This window comes from Podarcis gaigeae (genome assembly GCF_964106915.1).
Source record: "Podarcis gaigeae genome assembly, chromosome: 8".
In the NCBI taxonomy this organism is placed as follows: domain Eukaryota; kingdom Metazoa; phylum Chordata; class Lepidosauria; order Squamata; family Lacertidae; genus Podarcis; species Podarcis gaigeae.
Genome location: NC_139684.1, coordinates 22,855,990 through 22,874,760, shown reverse-complemented (window position 1 = coordinate 22,874,760; position 18,771 = coordinate 22,855,990). Strand labels below are relative to the sequence as shown.

General features: G+C 43.6%; 1 protein-coding gene across 6 annotated transcripts in view; it reads right to left on the bottom strand.

Annotated features, from left to right (window-relative positions):
* Positions 1-18,771, bottom strand: part of PRDM16 (PR/SET domain 16) — a 440,541-nt gene that overhangs the window by 42,124 nt on the left and 379,646 nt on the right. For all 6 annotated transcript variants that reach the window (XM_083752460.1, XM_083752461.1, XM_083752463.1 and 3 more), the window contains exons 4-5: positions 16,585-16,719; positions 718-820 (exon numbers count right to left, since the gene is read on the bottom strand). In XM_083752460.1, coding sequence (XP_083608586.1) covers positions 718-820; positions 16,585-16,719 — 238 coding nt within the window. The remainder of the gene's footprint in view (positions 1-717; positions 821-16,584; positions 16,720-18,771) is intronic.

Here is an 18,771-nt window from a genome sequence, read left to right as displayed (position 1 = left end):
GTTTCATTTCTGCATTGCAAGCTGCATAATTTGTTCCCTCCACAAACCGCTTGATAAAAAAAGGTGTCGATGCTTTGCATCCCCTCTGCGGCCTCCTCTTTATGATACATTTCATGAGCCACGCTGGGCCAAGGCAGTGTCTAGTCCAGCATCCTGTTCTCACAGTGGCCAACCAGATGCACATTATGAAAAGCCTACAAGCAGGAGGCGAGTACAACATCTCCTCTTCCCACTTGTGATTCCCAAAAACCAGCATTCAGAAGCATATTGCCTCTGGCAGTGGAGGGAGGACACAGCTATTGTGGCTAGTAACACTGATAGCCTTGTCGTCCTTGACTTTGCCTTCTTCAAAGCCATCCAAGTTGGCGGCCATCATTATATATTGGGGGAGAAAATTCCAACGATGGAAGGTATGTAAGAGTCCAGTCCTGTTTTCTGCCTGAATTGTCCAGCATTCAGCTACATTGGATCACCCCAGCGTTTTATAGCATTGCCCACTTTTACCAAACCATGCATGATTTTAATTACCTCTGTCATGTCCCCAATCCCTTATTCACTCCTAAAACTAAAACACCCCACATGTTGGAACCTTTTCTCACAGGTGAGTTATTCTAAGTACTTCATCATTTTTTGTTCATTGTGTGCTTGTTCAGGGAGCTTCATGTCTTGAAGGAAATGGGGCAAGGTTGCAGAGTGCGTTCGTGTAAGAATTCTTACCTTCCAAACTGGGTGGGATGTTCCCAGTCGGATAAGTACCTTCTTTCATATACATCAGCAGCTCTTCTCCGGGTTCAATTTCTTTAATAACTTTATAATAAATCTAGACATTTGCAATGAAAGAGAGAGAAGAGAAGAGAAAATATTAAATCTGCACAGTCACTTTCGTATGACTTAAAGGCCTTTTTTTCCCCAGAGGGAAAAAGAAAATTGCCCCTTGATCTGTTTGATCTTGGCTCTTTTCAGTTTTTACCCCACCCCCCATCCCTGCTCCTGGCTATTAGTCATATGCTAAGTTTGCCAGATTTTCATGGACTCAGAGGGGGGAAAGTCACAATTCAATATAGCTCAAAGCACATGTCTTTTCCCCCCTGATTGGCAAATACACCTTCCAACACAAACTTGCATTGTTTGGAGGGGGGAGTTGGTCAGTGGCCTTGCAAAAGTCTTCCCACTTCACAAGTTACATTAATTTGCAAGATAGCACAGTGCCCAAAGGGTGTTGCCTGCAAGGAAGGGGTTTTCAACACACCCCTATATGTGGAATTATCCAAAGGTCTGCATAGCTTTGATGTCTTCACAGAGCTTCAGGTGAGAAGGAACTCCTAATTCCATTCAGCACTGATGGATGGCTCTACTCTGAGAAGAATTAGATGCAACCCCTAATATTGGTCTCTATCATGCTTCTTGTACTCTTCTGGTTTTTGTTATGCTTGAAATCTTCCTCTCTGATGCATGGAGCAACATCCCTCATGGGTACATGCAATGCTCCTCACTCAACCAGTCTCATCCACTTCAGCTGAAAGCCAAACTATGAGCGTGCAATAGTGATCTGTGGGTCAGCCACAAAGTGAATGATGGAAAACCCATTTGCCCATATGCAGGAGCTATACAGTCGTGGCAGAGCCCAAGCAGTCATGAATATCAACAATCCCCCACTTCTGCATCAACCACCATCTCCAAAGTCACACATTCCTGGTAATAGAGAAGTACATGGAACAGGCAGCTGGTTCAAGAATGTTAGCTAGCACTGGGTTTATTTATTTGTAAAAAAAACAACAACCAACCACACACCCCACCTCTATTCTGCTGTATCGTAAAATATCAGGGTGCTGTATAGTGATAAAACATAAAATACCATTAACAACAGGGTTGTTTTTGAGTAGGAACTTGGGGGAGCTGAATTCCCTAACCTTTTTTAAATTAAAGAATTTTTGTTATTGTCGGGGGTGGGGGCTGGAACGGATCTACACCCAATGCCTGAGCCAAAACCCCACCTATACCTGTAATCAACAAAGTTGTGGCCATTTCTAATCTAGATAATTGTCTACTTGAATTTATTAATTACATCTTACATTTAGCCATTGCCTGGGGTGGGGTGGGAGTGGATGATCTCAGAAATTGAGCTGGGATGGAAAGGGTCGAGCAATCCTAAAAGTATACCCATGTTTGTTTGTTTTTCAAGGGTTTTTCAAGAACCTTGAAACTCGTCCAGTGGCACATTGGCAGACGATGCAGATGTTTTAGCAAGAGGGTCATATCTAGTTGACCATCTGCCCACCCCCTTGTCTAGCAGCCTCATCCTGTACCAGCTAGGGCTTCCAGAACAGGCCCAAGATTTGTAATGAAAACTATTCCCAAAGTAGACAGTTGCGCAACCAATGTGCAGCCATGATACAGGTCTGTGTTGTACTACTGATTTTCTGCTTCGAAAACATTTGAGGCCATCATAGATAACAATATGAATTCATGTTGTCCATGTATTATTATTTTTTGTCTTTGAGGGGGAGAGGGAAATTAATCTTGACCACAATTCAACAAATCACAGGACACCAGTTGTCAAGTAACTCCACCACAAAAAAACAACAACAGTACTGTCAGTGTCCCTTTACTTTGTTTCCCAAAAGAAGAAATCCAATCAGAAGACCCACAGCTTATAAATGCGGCAGAAATGTGTGTCACTCAGTGTTGAAAATGAATCACATAAGAACACAAGAAGAACTTGCTGGATTGGACCAATGGCCCATCTAGCCCAGTATCCTATCCCCAGAGTAGCTAACCAGATGCCTGTGGAAGAACCACAATTAGGACCTGAGGACAAGATCCTTCTCCCCTCCTGCAATTTCCCCTCTTTCATTACTGCTGCCAACTGTTGGAGCATGACTGAGTCCCAGAAATATATCCAAACTTATGCCCTTTCCCCCAGTGGCGTAGCGTGGGTTGTCAGCACCCGGGGCAAGGCAAGTAATTTGCACCCCCTAACCCATAGATTTGCGCCCCCTAACCCGTGGATTTTCGCCCCCTAACCCTCAGATGTTGCGCCCGGTGCGGCAGGCCCCCCCTGCACCCCCCACGCTACACCACTGCTTTCCCCCTGCATTATAACTGAAAATTTAAATTCATAACAATGCTAGTAGTTATGGGAGAGATTTTGTTATTATTGCTCAATTTATAACCCCGGGGGGGGGGGTTTAAAATACAGGCGTCCCCCTCACTTATGCACTCTTCCCTCGTACGCAACCATGTATATGCATAGTGCCAGGATAGAAATAGATTCAAAGCAGGAAATGGCAGGAGAGAGCTGGAGAGCCCTCGTGGCTTGTGAAGAGACCCTTCCTGAGATTGGAGGAGCCTGAAGCGGATGTAGGTGAGGGCAGAGGAAGCCCCAAAGAAACCGAAGGTGTAGCAGGGCTTTGCTTAGGCTGCTCAGGTAAACATAAAGGTAAAGGACCCCTGGACAGTTAAGTCCATTCAAAGGCAACTATGGGGTTGCAGTGCTAATAATAATAATAATAATAATAATAATAATAATAATAATAATAATAATAATAATAATAATTTATTTATACCCTGCCCATCTGGCTGGGTCTCCCCAGCCACCCTGGGCGGCTTCCAACAAAGTATTAAAATACAGTGGTCTGTTAAACATTAAAAGCTTCCCTAAACAGGGCTGCCTTCAGATGTCTTCCAAAAGTTGTTCTTCTAAAAGTTGGTACTTGTTCTTCTCTTTGACATCTGGTGGGAGGGCATTCCACAGGGAGGGTGCCACTACTGAGAAGGCCTTCTGCCTGGTTCCCTGTAACTTGGCTTCTTGCAGCGAGGGAACCGCCCGAAGGCCCTCGGCGCTGGACCTCCATGTCTGGGCCATACGATGGGGGTGGAGACACTACTTCAGGTATACTGGGCTGAGTAGGTCTAGCATTATCTACAACCCCTTATGCTGTTCACTGGGGGGATACTTTTCCTTAACATTGGCAGTATGAAAATGTTTGCAAATATAATAATAATAATAATAATAATAATAATAATAATAATAATAATAACAACAACAACAACAACAACAACAACTGAACCCTCTAAGACCATGCCCCTGGTTTATATTTGATGCATTCCTTTCCCCTCTCGTTCTTTTGCTGCTTGTAAATATCTGTCCTGACTTCAAAAAAATAAGCTCATGTGTTTTGTGCAACCAGCCTTGCAAAAACAGCATACAGTATTAGCTTTTGACGCAAGTGTCCTAAGGCTGCATTGTCAGCACCTGCAGTGGAGGGGACCTTTCCACAGAGAGGAAGGGGCAGGTGGCTTGACACATCCCACAGTGTGATGTTTCACAGCCTGGTGACTGCAACTAGAGGCAGCAGCTGCATTGGTCTTTCAATACTTGCGAGTCTCTTTCTAAACAGAAATCTTCACTAGAGTGGGGAGCTGGGAGATATAGCTGAGCCTAACCTGCGGCCTATGACATGGTGGAAAATGGCAACGTCCTCAGAGATGGGGAAATTTCCCCTGAGAACTTATATAGCTAGATATCCATGCTATCTTGCAAATTAATGACCAATACTCCAAACAAGCAAGCAAACCTTTGCTCACCAAAATAAAGGGTTGCACCCAACTAAGCCTGACTCACAGTAGACCTGCTGAATTAATAGAACTAAGTTAGTCAGGTCTAGTCATTTCAATAGGAAGCTATGGTTTTCCCAGTAGTGATGTATGGAAGTGAGAGCTGGACCATAAAGAATTGATGCTTTTGAATTATGGTGCTGGAGGAGACTCTTGAGAGTTCCATGGACTGCAAGAAGATCAAACCTCTCCATTCTGAAGGAAATCAGCCCTGAGTGCTCACTGGAAGGACAGATCCTGAAGCTGAGGCTCTAATACTTTGGCCACCTCATGAGAAGAGAAGACTCCCTGGAAAAGACCCCGAAGTTGGGAAAGATGGAAGGCACAAGGAGAAGGGGATGACAGAGGACGAGATGGTTGGACAGTGTTCTCGAAGCTACCAACATGAGTTTGACCAAACTGCGGGAGGCAGTGGAAGACAGGAGTGCATGGCGTGCTCTGGTCCATGGGGTCACGAAGAGTCAGACATGACTAAACGACTAAACAACAACAACCGTAAACATTGGACACAGTCCAAAGTTCTTGACACTGCATTGGTTCCCATTCACCCCTAGTGCTCCCTCCGGGCCTGGCAGCAGGGCCTGACATCACTGGGCACCAGCCAAGGCCCCCACACCAGTAAGGGCCCATTGCCAATCCCTGGAGCTTCCTGGTCCACACTTTCCTCAATGTGCTGCTTGCTCACCTCTGCTCTCTGCATATGAGTAGCTGGGGAATGGAGCAACAGCCTTTGCCTGCTTTGGGAGTTGGTGTGGAATGGGTGGAGAGAAAGATAGGAGTGGGCAGCAATGACAGTGATAAGGAGGAGGTGGAGAACACATTCAGGGAACGAGAGCCTGCTGAGAGCACAATGCCCACCTGTCCTGGAAAACCAGGAGCCAACAGTGGTTTCCTCCCCTTTCCCTCCCCTAAAACACCCATCCCCAACCTGAGGCCCTCCAGATGTTTCTGGACTCCAATTCCCATCAACCCCAGCCAGAACAGCCAATGGCCAGGGAGGATGGGAGCTAGAGCCCAATGAGAGAAGTTCCATCTACACTGGCATTCCGCCGGCTTTGGAAGATGCACCTATTTACACAGGCATTCCTATGATCTCTCCACCTTTGACCTCTCATCTCTTGTTTTAATTGGTGTACTGTTTTAATGGAATTGTCCCCCCCCCCCAATTTTAATTATGGGTGCTTATATTTTAATGCTTTAATGGGATTGTTTCAGTGTGTCTCTTAATTATGCATGTTTATATTTTAATATCTGTGTTGTTGGCTTTCATACTTGTAAACCACTTAGAAGCCAATATTGCCATTAAGTGGTACATAATTAATAAGTACCCGCAAGGGCATTTGGAGGGCAGCATGCCAGGGAAGACTAGTTTAAGTTTCTTAATATTAGAATCCCATGTGAGGGATCTGCTTTTAATTTTTGCTCTGCAAAGTGGCACTCTTAGAAACAGGTAGCTATAAAGGTGTAGATAAAGGGAGAGAAAGAAAGAAACTTGCATTAAGAACCTAAAGCAACCTGCAATATTATTGATTTCTCATTCTTTTATCCTGTCCTTTTTCCTGGAATGCTTAACAACACGCATATGTTATAAAATATTACAAAACAAAGATTAAAATGACGGTGTGCAATCCACACCGACAATTAAAACACAACACAGCAGAAGACCGAATAAAGTCTATGTGACAACATAGGCTGCACATATATCGTTACTACTAATCTTATTGTTCCTCAGAAGCAAAATGACTTTGGTGGCATGCAGCGGTCCTGGGGATAATCTATAATCTTTTCCCCCATCACCACCACCAAATGTTCCCTGGAAAATCACACAGCTGTTTCAGAAGCTTTGAATTCACTCTGAATTTGGTTTTAGCCGATATTTGGTGATGCCTCTAAGCAGCTCCTAAGGAAATGCTGAAATTCCGTTGTGCTCAAAGAATGATTCATTCAGTGTGTGATATATACCACCCCGTGCAAGACAGAAGGAGCAGTATTTCATTCCTTGTTGGCCTTATAGGCACAAAACAACTATTGTTTCTCCTCTGCTTTGGTTTACCCTCTGCTTTTCAAAGTGAACCCATTTCTGACACATCTCACCCAGATTTACCCAAATAGCCTGTCAGATATAATTTTAATAAATGGATAAGGCTGGATCACGAACTGCTGCTTTTTAACTTGTTGGATTTATGGACCTTTATTTTGAAAGGCATTCTCACGTTCTCTGAGGGGGTGCATCCGTGCTTTTCGTTCGCCCGCTAGAGGGCACCGTTTACCAATGAAAAGGATGTTGAGCGGCAAGGGAATCACTTCCCCAAAACTGGTATACTGTATATCCTACCGCTTCCTTCCTTCCTTCCTTCCTTCCTTCCTTCCTTCCTTCCTTCCTTCCTTCCTTCCACCTAGCAAGAGTTAGAGCCATCTCTCGAAAGCTTCCTTGAAGGTAGATACATAAAGGAAGGACCTTATTCCTCAAATAAACCTAAGTGCTAAACCGAAGCTAAAACAACAGCAAAATCCCTTGTAAGCATCTTTTAATGCAGCAAAAAAGAATGAATAGAAATTTATTCCAGAAGGCGCCACCCACTCAGTCAGATAAGAACGATCACAACCTCATGGCAGGCGAGGTTGAATCCTTCCTCGCACACTGTGGGAGAATGTGTGGACAGGTCGACTTTTAAAGAGAGCTGAGATTGAAGGGGAATTCTGCAAAGTTCATCTCCAGCTTTCTTTTGGGAGCAGGGGGAAGTTGATCAGTCCGGTAATCTAATGTCATGAAGGTTGAATTTCAGAGCGGATGGGTTATCTCCAGCTACGTTTTACTCGGGAATAAATCCAGTGAAATTCATGGGACCTAAGTTAGCTATGTCCATTAATTTAAATGGGCCTACTCTGAACAGATGCAACATTTTGTTAGGGGGACACATGTCTAGTGAGACTGTCGGTTTTGGTTTCCTCCACCTTCTCATTTTCCTAAGCTTAAGTCCACTTCTCAACAACCCCGCATCAGTCCTCAATTCCTCAAGAAAATTAGTTAGCATTTCTAATAATACACACCTTTCTCTTTCTTTCTTTTTTGCAAAGCAACATTCCCTGATATAATGCATTTTTGTATGCTATTTTTACTAATATGTGCATTTCAATGCAGACTTAACCTTAGCATGTAAATTTTCTTTTTAAAAAAACTATTATTTAGTAATTTTTCACAGAGAAAAAAAACACTTTACAAATTTTAACCTAAACCATAAGTTACTCTGTCAATTGGCTTCCCGCCCTCCCCTTCCATGGTTTCCTTAAATGCTGCATATTTTGCCTATACTATTCCATTCATTCAATTTAACCTGTTTATCTTAGTAATACATGCTGCTGTTGCTGCTCATATTTCAAATCCTGCTTGCATTTTCATCTTGCTGCAGTAGTTCTTTAAATACTTAATGAAAAGTTTCCAATCCTCATTGAATTTTTCATCATCGCATGTACACATTACTTGGCTGGGGAAGTGCATTGCAAAAATAAAATAAAAATAAAATCAGAGAAAGAGCACCTTTCGAACAGTGGAAATCGGGTGGGTTGGAATTGCAATTAGAAGCAAATTTAATCTCTTCCCCCATCCCTACAAAGAACATGGGGAAGGTCTGTAGCTCAGAAGGATAGCATCTGCTTTTCGTGTGGAAGATCCTAGGGTCAATCCCTGCCATCTCTCTAGGGATATTTCCTAACTGAAACCCTGGAGAGCAACTACCTGTCAAGGTAGACAATACTGCACTAGATGAACCAATCATTTCATTCTGTAGAAATCAGCTTACGATGGCCTTTTGTTCCTGCATGTAAAACTTCATTAAGTTTCCCGAGTGAGGTGGAGGAAAGGGGCATGATGCTGGGTCATGATGAGTTGGCAGTTGTACTGATTTCAAGCTTCATTGGAATTAGGTCCGCTGTCCTTTAGATCCTGGCCCAGACACGATTCAAAGTTAAGAAGCCCCTAGCAGCCCCTCTCCATCTACACTGCATTGCAAAGCAGAGGTTTAAAGGTTCCACAGAATGCAGGCATATTGACAAACACAAGGTGACAAAAGCTGGGCTGAGGAGAGGGAGAGGGAGAGAGAGAGAAAACAACAATGAAATCGCTGACCTGCTTCTGCTGTGCAAGATCCCCCATCGGACAGACCCAGGTTAAATTTAGAGGGTCCCGGTGCTTTAATCCGGAATCAAGAGAGCTGACCACAAAAACCATTCTGTACGCGATTAGAGGGAAACAGCAGATATTATGGGCCTCAGGAAGCTGAGAGGGCGTGTGTGTGCAGAGTGTGGGGGATACATCTATCTGCAACACAGCATCCTCAGTTCAGATTATCCCTCTCTTGCAAAAGTCTTCCTTTCACTTCATCCTCTCTCGGTTACCTAAAATCTTCACATCTGAGACACACCCACAGCTCTTATCAAACCAGCCTCCTTACCCTAAGAATGTAAGAGAGAGATTGCAGCCCCCTTGCAATTTGAAGGAAAAGGATGTTTGGGTTATGGGAGTCAGGCGTCCAGAGTTTCGAAACTGCCTGAAAACTTCCTCAGGTTTTTTTTTTTTTGAGAGGTGGAGAAAACAAAAAGAAAACAGATTAAAAAAACCCACAAAACTTTAAACTCAGCAACCAACAAGAACCCAGTTCCCTCTTCATTATAATTCCTGGGATTAGAACATATTCAACAGAGATAAATATATCAGAGATTAATGCTACTAGTAGTACCATTAATATTTTGACTCCAATGCTAGTCCTACTCAAAGTAGACTCACTAAAATTAATGAACACGGCTAACTTGGCTCAACTGATTTCAGTGGGTCTGCTCTGAGTAGAACTTAGTTTGATGCAATTTCTATTGCTGCTATTATTATTTCTAGGCATAACATTCTGTTGGTTTGTGAACTGCCTGGTCAAGGTGCTTACATTTTACTGGTTTCACTCTGTTTTCTGCCATTTCAACATCCTCCTCCTCACCGTTTGAAAAAAGAGAGAAAGAGAGACAAGATTTCTAAGGTGGCCTTCAGGATGCCATCTGTGACACACTTACCTGGGAGCAAGTCCCATCCTAAAACTTGTTTCAAGTCAGCATCTATAGTTTTGTGCTACACAAGCAATTCATGGCTGAAATCTGTTCCCTGCTATGTGAATCTGAAAGACTAGGTTCTTGTAAAAGAAAGCACATGCTAGGCTCAGTGCACTAGGCTTTTAAGGAAGCTGGGGTCTCTTTGTAGTTTTCACAAATTAATGTCACCTTACTGCAGCTACGAGAACGTTTCATTTCTGACAATGTGGATGAGCCATCAATATTCTGTCTTCTTCGGCAACTAGCGAACTTGAATTTTTAAAAAAGGCATTGGAAATTATTGAGGATAAGTATGTGTTGCCTTCTCTTTTTAACTACAAAGATTTTTATCATTTGGATAATTTGCTAATTCCACTGTAGGTGTTACAAATGTTTGCTCTTGTCGTGAAAAATAAAAACAGCATTTCTGAAGTATGATACGTTCTCTTGGATGCTCATACCAAGTTCAGAATGCCGCAAAAAGCCTCACCCCAAGATCTGAAAGAAGAAAAGTACAGAAATATACGCATTTAGCAAAAACTGGGGGGTCAGAATGCCAGAACAACCTCAGGACGTCTGATTTCCCGAGTTTGCAGTTGAAACTGATAAAAAGACTTTTTAAACCCCAGAGTGTAATTATTTTAGCTAGTGTCAATATAAGAAACACACAACCAGTCTAAGAACTGGACCAGAAATGATTAAAGTGTAGAAAAATGAATGAATGAAATGTCTCAGAAGCACGTGGGAAATATGCATCTTTGCTGAATAATGCCTACCAGTGACTATTGGAAATATATAACAAAGCTCTCAGATGCAGCAACTTAAAGAAAATTCAAGGGTGAATGGGGGCAGGAGGGGGGAATACAACATGTAACAGAGGAGTACCTTGTCTTACCCGATGCAGAACAGCTTGCCAGACATAGTCAGGTTTCAAAAACCATTCACTGCCAAGTAAGTATGCAGTATCCACTAATTAGTTCTGAACCTCCCCTTTACGGCATTTGAGATACACATTTTGGAGATGGACGAGACTGTGGGTGGGTGATATCACTATTTGGTGGGGATGAATGGAGATTCAGAAATTCTAGAAGCGAGCAAAGGGATTTATCAGAATGCTTAGAAATGGAACATAATATCTCATACGTATATCTCCCCAAAATGGTGTCTGTTTGGCTAGGTGGTTTGTTTGTCTTTTGAGCCATGTTTGGCTACGTAAAATATTTTACAATTGAGAGGTTGCCAGAAAATCCATTGTGCATATGATAATAGCAAGAGATGAAACTATGAAAGATGAGTTAAACAGAACGTTGAATGATGTGTTTATGGTGAAACTGTAGTCACTTGGGAAGGTGATAAATGCAGATATTATTAATGCATAATATCAGTACTCTCAAATACATTGCTAATCATAATGAATAAAGACAGGTATTGTTTGCTTCATGAAAATCTCCCGGTAGTTTACTGGAATAGGGAATTCGATCAGAATGTTCTCTTGGAAATGCCAATAATCTGAAATGCTTTGTTAAGGAGAAGTAATAAATGTAAGTACCGTTTGGTTACTGGGAATATGTTTGTAAATTTTCTGAACTATTTGGAAATATTATTTTGAAGGTACTTTAATCTTGAGTCTAGATGTGTGCATACTCTTACAATTCAAAATGTAAATGTGAATTAAAAGACTCTTTGCACATATAGTTCTGAACAAGATTTTGGGTATAAGAACTGGTCCCAGAGTTATGATCCAAAGACAAAGGCTATAGTAACTTTGCTGAAGTTAGGCAGGTAAGGGAAATGAGTAAGAAAATGAAGAAAAAGAATAGTTTCAGCTCGTAGTGGAATAAGCCTGGACTAAGAAGCAGACAACAGGGCCTTTCTTCTTGTGACTCTGTCATCTGCAGTGCAGTGACAAAAAGAGGACATGTTTTGTAGTGGCACCCCAAATATAGAATAATTTTCATAGGAAAGCCTGCCTGGTATCACCTTTTAAGTCATTTTGGCTCCAGGCAATTATTATTATTATTTAATTACTAGGCTTTTAATCTATGCTGCTTTTATCTATTAGGTTTGTTTCAACAATTTTGTTGCATTTTTAAAAAATTACAATTTTGCTAATATAAGCTACCTCAGTGAAATTGTCTGAAGGGTGTGGTGGACGCTGTCACAATCCATCAATAGAAACAACAGATTGCCAGAGACCAGACATAATTCTGGGGAACCAGAATTCCCCAGAAGTTCCCTTCTCCACATTCCCACACCAAGTTTGTGAATTCTCTCTCTCTCTCTCTCTCTCTCTCTCTCTCTCTCGATCCTCATGAAAAATGATCAGAAAGTTAGTGTGCACTTCTCCTAAGATGCACATTTCCCACACAATTGTCCAAATATACTGTAGTCTTGCATGCTATTTTCAGCAACATATGCATTTTTCTGGACACTTTGCCCTAATGTATCCATTTTCGGACACTTTACTTGGCTAGAGAACTGCATTGCAAAATTCAGATAACAGCAAACGGCTGTGTTTTGGTTCGTGCATTGTATCAGAACGCATGAATCAGGTAGGTTCCCCTTTAAATGCAAAGTGAATCTCTCCCCCCACAGGTGCCAACTCCCTGGGGCCCTAGGTGCCCACAAAATTCCCCATGAAGGGGCCGGTCACACACAAATTTTGGTGCCAGGGCCATGCAGCATGCACAGCCGTGGGCACAACCTGGCACTCCTGCCCCCCCTCCATCCTTGATTCTGAGTAGACATAGCTAAGATTGCACTGTAATGGGCAGATACAAACATCCCATATTAATTAATTAAGTTACTGTATTTCTAGCCCAACTTTTTCAAGGAGCTTGGTGACAAGGAGCTTTATGACTGAGTGGGGATTTGAACCCTGGTCTCCCAGGTCCTAGTCCAACACTCTAACCACTACACCACCCAAGCAACGCCACAGCTTCCACTATCCACTACAGCCCCTTAGGTAAATATAGACACGGTATGATGTTCTGTGCAAATGTTATTGCTCCAGGCTGGGATCCTGTACCCAGCTGGCTGCACTAGCTGGGGGATGATGGGATTTGTAGTCCCAAACGCCTGGATTCTTGAGGGCACCAGGCTAGGGAAGGCTGGATTAGATAGGCAGACACATGTATGAAGTATTCAGAGGTTATTTCTCCCCCAGTATTCATTGTTACAGGAGCCCTCCCAAAGTTCTGAAACTGAAGAGATCTGAGGAGGGGAAACGACAAGAGCCTCGCTGTCGGTTCACTTCCAAAATGATTTCCAAAAGGAATTAAGTAGTTTAGGCAGAAAAATACCTTTTGGAACCAAGTGGTAAAGAACGTTGTGATGTCATTTCATTTCATTTTTTTGCAGGGGGAAGAGGAAAGGAAGAAGAAATACAGAAATTGTTTTGTTGAAATGGGTTTCAGCTAAATAGCACACCTAGCATATCCTCCTCCTCTTCTTCCTCTAGAATCAATGACTTTCCTCTCTTGCCAACACGGTCACTGATGTTTCAGAATTAAGAAAGCCACTCACCCTACTCTAGGGCTGTACCTTTTAAAAAGTGCTCTTTATTTTCCTACCTTTGCTAGCTGACCATTCAAACGAGCTGATCATATTGAACAGAATTTCTATCTGAATGCTCACTTTGGGAGCCTCATTTCAGCTAAAATAAATAAATAAATAAATAAATAAATAAATAAATAAATAAATAAATAAATAAATAATAAAACCCTGAAATCATATTTTAATCATCTATTTACTGGAGATTCCCACCCCTCCCCCCAAAAAACCTGGTCATGTCACAAAACAACTCAGCACTGGTCATAGTGGAAGTGCTTCCTGCTGATTCAAGAATGCTAGCTTTCAGTTTTCAACATACATTTAAAAAGTACTCGATATCAGAAACTGCGTATCTATATAATATATACATATGCATATATCGACAATAGCTATGTTTTGCCAAGTGCCGGAAACAAAACCAGAAAAAAAACCCTGAAGCGTAAACAGCTTAATAAGATATTGGGGTGAGGGAGATGGAAAGCTCAGGCTTCAGTCAAACTAAAAGCTATTTAATGCTCCGAAACTAAAACTGCAGTTTCAAACATCCACAGCAGCAGTGACTTCTGTTATGACTTTGACTGCTGAAGCTCAAGAACCGATCAGCGTTTTTTTGTTTTTTTTATGACTTAGCATTTTGCTGTTACATCTGAAATGAGCCAAAGTGCCACAATTGCCACTACTCAAAAGGCGCTTTTGGTTTTTGCGGCACTCCAAGAAACCTGCCAAACCTGTCCCCCCAGAGTCTACAGCGGCATGGGTGCTCACACTGCAAGCCACTCCAGCTCCCATTAGCTCTTGTTTCCAGCCAGAGAAAAAACACGTGGAAGGAGCTATTATAGAAGAGAAGAAGAAGGGTTTGGATTTGATACCCCGCTTTATCGCTACCTGAAGGAGTCTCAAAGTGGCTAACATTCTTCTTTCCCTTCCTCCCCCATAACAAACACTCTGTGAAGTGAGTGGGGCTGAGAGACTTCAGACAAGTGTGACTGGCCCAAGATCACCCAGCAGCTGCATGTGGAGGAGCGGGGAAGCAAACCCGGTTCACCAGATTATGCATCTACTGTTCTTAACCACTACACCACATTGGCTCTCTATACCATTTGGGCTGCTCCCCTGCCCATTATCCAAGAAGATTGTGTGTTCTAGAAAGAGCAGAGTCAACAGGTTGCAGGAGGGTTTCCCTGCCTTTTGGCCGCCTTCCCTCCATAGGCGCCCTACAGGAATGAAAAACCACTGCGCCAAATGATCCAGAAAGTTGGACCTGCCTCTTGCCCCCATCCAAAACACACCACAAGCTTCTTTAAAAGCCATACAGTGTGATGGCAGGTATTTTTTCTTGCAAGCTGAAAGCAAGGGGTAGGTAGTTCGCCATGCTCGATTTGCAAGAATGGCAATAAGCAGATATCCGGGGTGAAAGGGCCAGGATTTTAATTTGATAGGTGGAAGTCTTATCTCTGCATTTCACTCAGGATCATCATTTGAAATCAACAATTAACTAGCGCAGCCTTTGTGCTTGGATGGGCTAGGTGCCATTTGCACTGCACATCTAAAGCACTGTGAGACCACTTTGACAGTCATGGCTTTCCCTAAAGAATCCTGGGAACTATAGTTTGTTAAGGGTGCTGAGAGTTGTCAGGAGGCTCCTGCTCCTCTCTGGGGTTGCCAGATCAGGAGCAACCTGGACCCTGAAATTCCAGGGCCCAAACCTGAGACCTAGGAATGGCCCTTGGTGATGTCATGGGGGCAGGTCCTGGAGATGGAGGTTAATTGGAAGAGGGGAGCAGAGGAGGGCAACCTCCTCAGAGTGCAGCCAGCTCCTGCCAGGCTGAAGCCTACAAGCTGCATGCAAAGTCTTCTTAGTGATTTTTAAAATTGTTATTAGATACTCTTGCTTATTAGATACTCTTGCCCACCTGAAAATTCAGGCCTTCCACCAGCCACCTGGAAGGGTCAAAGCAAACCTGGAGACTTCAGGTAGCTGTGCCCCTGAAGGACCAGGTGTGCAGTCTGGGAGTCATTTTGGACTCAGAACTGTGCATGTCAATTCTGTGTCCAAAGTAGCTGTCTACCAGCTCCATCTGGTACGCCGGCTGAGACCCTACCTGCCCACAAACTGTTTCGCCTGTTTTTCGCTGGCTAGGTTCAATTCTAACCCTTCTAAGGATTTGCCCATGGGATGCCCACCTGGTGGAAACTCTAGCTCACATGGCCCTTAAATGTAAAATGTATGATGATCTCCGCCAACAATTTCTAGACCATCTATGTATTCCAATATGGAAAGCAGAGACAGAGGTTATACGCTTCTTATTACAGGGGAGAGACCAGGAGATCACCAAGACAGTAGCTAAGTTCCTCTATTTGATTTTTTTTGTCGCCGAAGTACGCTACAGGATCCTGCCCTTGCTGGAGACCCACAGAGATGAAATAGATTGTTCGCCTCTTCTTCGCTTTGGCAAATGACTGTACTGTTGAAATGGCGACGAGCACAATTCAAAGTGTTGGTGCTGACCTTTAAAGCCCTAAATGGCCTTGGCCCAGTATACTTGAAGAAGTATCTCCACCCCCATCACTCAGCCCAGACACTGAGGTTCTCCTCCGAGGGCCTTCTGGTGGTTCCCTCACTGCGAGAAGCAAAATTACAGGGAACCAGGCAGAAGGCCTTCTTGGTAGTGACACCCTCCCTGTGGAATGCCCTCCCATCAGATGTCAATGAGATAAAGAATTACATAACTTTGAGAAGACATCTGAAGGCAGTCCTGTTTAGGGAAGTTTTAAATGTCTGGCGTTTCACTATATGTTTCATATATGCTATTAGCTACCCAGAGTTGCTGGGGCAACCCAGCCATGCGGGCAGGGTATAAAAATTATCATTATGAATTATTGTCAGGTAAGACCTGGAGGCCTGGGAACCCTATTCCCCTAATGCACAATGCGTTCGCAACCTTTACAACAGCTGCAAGTTGGCATCATTATTACATCCCAAGATAACAAGGAAAGTTTGATTACTCGCCAGCATGGAACCACTTCTAAAAGTGCCAGTTCCTCAGGTCAATGCACTCAAGTGGGTAATCTGGTCCCGCCTTGAATCTGGCGTGGTAACCGATCAGCAGATTTTCGAGAATATTGTTGCGTGTTATACTTGGGGTACTTTGCTGTAGTGTTCTGGTTCTTCTTTTTAAATGCAACCATTTATCAATTCAAATGATAAATCATCAGAACTTTCTCCTGTGATACACTTAACTCCACTCTCACTGCCCAACTGGCTCCCAAAGATTCATCACAGCAGCAGAGACACAAGATGACATGGGGAAGAGAAGTGGATTCAATGGAGCCAGATCATACCTGGTCATTCACAGGACACACGGCTAGGTTTTGTTCTTCGCTGGAGCAAGCCACCCGGATGTACTTCAGCCAGTTCCCGTTTCCTGTCTGGTTGGCATCGACGCAGAATTTCTCAGTGCCCAGGTCATCGCCAATCTGAAAGAGAAAGCAGTGTTAAATAACCAAATTGGAAGACCATAAGCCAGGGGTTGGGAACAGCTTTTCAGCTGGAGGGCCGCATTCCTTTCAAAGCAATCTCCAGAGGGCCACATGGTACCAAGGGCAGAAGTGGGAAGAACAACCGTGGCAAAAATTTACCTTTGTGCAGCAGTTTGCTTTATACACATACCCACACATGGATCCCCTCTCTATTCTCCATCCATGTAAGCATGGGGCATTATCAAGAGTTCAGGGACACATTCAAATGCTCAAGCAGAATCTGAAGCAGTCCTAGTGAGGGCTGTGGACTGGGGAGAGTTCTGAGGGCCAAATGGAGGGGGTTGAGGGCTGCATTGGGCCCCAGAGCCGGAGGCTCCCTACCCCTGCTGTAAGTCTTTAAGTAAAGACATAAGCAGGGTGGGAGGGAGAAAAGCAGTCCAACATTTATTGGCCAGGTCAAATTGTTCTGGAAAAATCAGTTGCGTCTTGGAACTCACAACCTCTCTTGGCCTTGCTTCCTTTGTGCAAACTGAGAAAGTGCATAGTTCCTGCCTACGGTGACATCCACAATTTTGATTCCTCTGGCAAAGGAGCTATGCTGCCATAACCATACCAAAGGCCATAGCTCCATGGTAGAGCATCTGCCTTGAATGTAATGGCTCCAGAGTTCAATCCCTGGCATCTCCAGGTAGGGCTCAGAGAGGCCTCTCTCCCTGGAAACCCTGGAGAGCTGCTGCCAGCCAGGATAGACAATACTGAGCCAGATGGACCGACGACATGTTTTTATACTGTGGGCTGCATCCCTGAATCAAGCAATTTATGCCCGAGTTTTACCCTGAAATCCTTCACACAGAAGGGCTTATGTGGAAAAAAATGGATAAGCCAGTACAGTGGTACCTCGGGTTACATACGCTTCAGGTTACATACGCTTCAGGTTACAGACTCCGCTAACCCAGAAATAGTACCTCAGGTTAAGAACTTTGCTTCAGGAGGAGAACCGAAATACTGCTCTGGTGGCGCGGCGGCAGCAGGAGGCCCCATTAGCTAAAGTGGTGCTTCAGGTTAAGAACAGCTTCAGGTTAAGAACAGACCTCCGGAACAAATTAAGAACTTAACCCGAGGTACCACTGTAGCTGGGTTGCTTATGAAAACCAGCCCCTTGAACAAAGTGTGGTGTTTGCTTCCTAGGATGGGTCATAAGGAAAGGGTTAAAATAGGTGTGGTGTGATTGGCCAGTGAGAATGCAAGGGGGGAATAAAAGTTGAGGTTTGGGAGTTGAAGAAGGAAGAGGGAGGAATAGGCAGTGGGTTGGTAGAGTTGTATTGTGAGGCAGTGAGAGGAATTGTTAAGTGGAGTCAGATAGTTAGTTGGAATAATCAGTTTGGAGTTGTTAGAAACTAAGAATAAGAAACTGACAAGAGAAAAATTAACTGAAACCATAAGCTTGTTCCTGCATTTAAAAATAAACTTGATTATTTGTTTATGTCAACAACTGACTGGACTCCGAGTGTCCCTGTGAGATATGGGGTGCTGGCAGTGGAAAAAGCAATCACAGTGGTGGCACAGGCTCAATAGACCGTCAAACGTTCGGGGGCCCTGTGTGTGATTGCTACAAATAGTATTTCTGGGCATACACAGAGTGCCTTTAACCTCGCTACAATTACAATCAGTCACTACACGTTTGAGTTTGAGGTCAAAGGGTGTGGCTTTTGGGCAGAGATGGATCCAGATTCCTCTTCCCCTTTTTAAAGTACACTGAAAGAGAGAATGGGGTTGATTAAAAGGCAGCATGCTTCATTGTCAATCTAAGCAACCTTCCCCAACCTGGTGCCCTCCAGATAATATTAAACTCCACTGGCCCATGCTGACAGAGCCAATCGCCTGGGATTGTGGGAGATGGAGTCCAGCAACATTTGGAGGGCACCAGGTTGCAGAAGACTGGGCAAAGGCAAGTTATCTCAGCTGAAGCCTAAGAACAGAAGCCCAGTTGCGATTAACAGAAGCCCTGATGACAGACATGCTCACAGATACTTAGAAGATACAAATGTG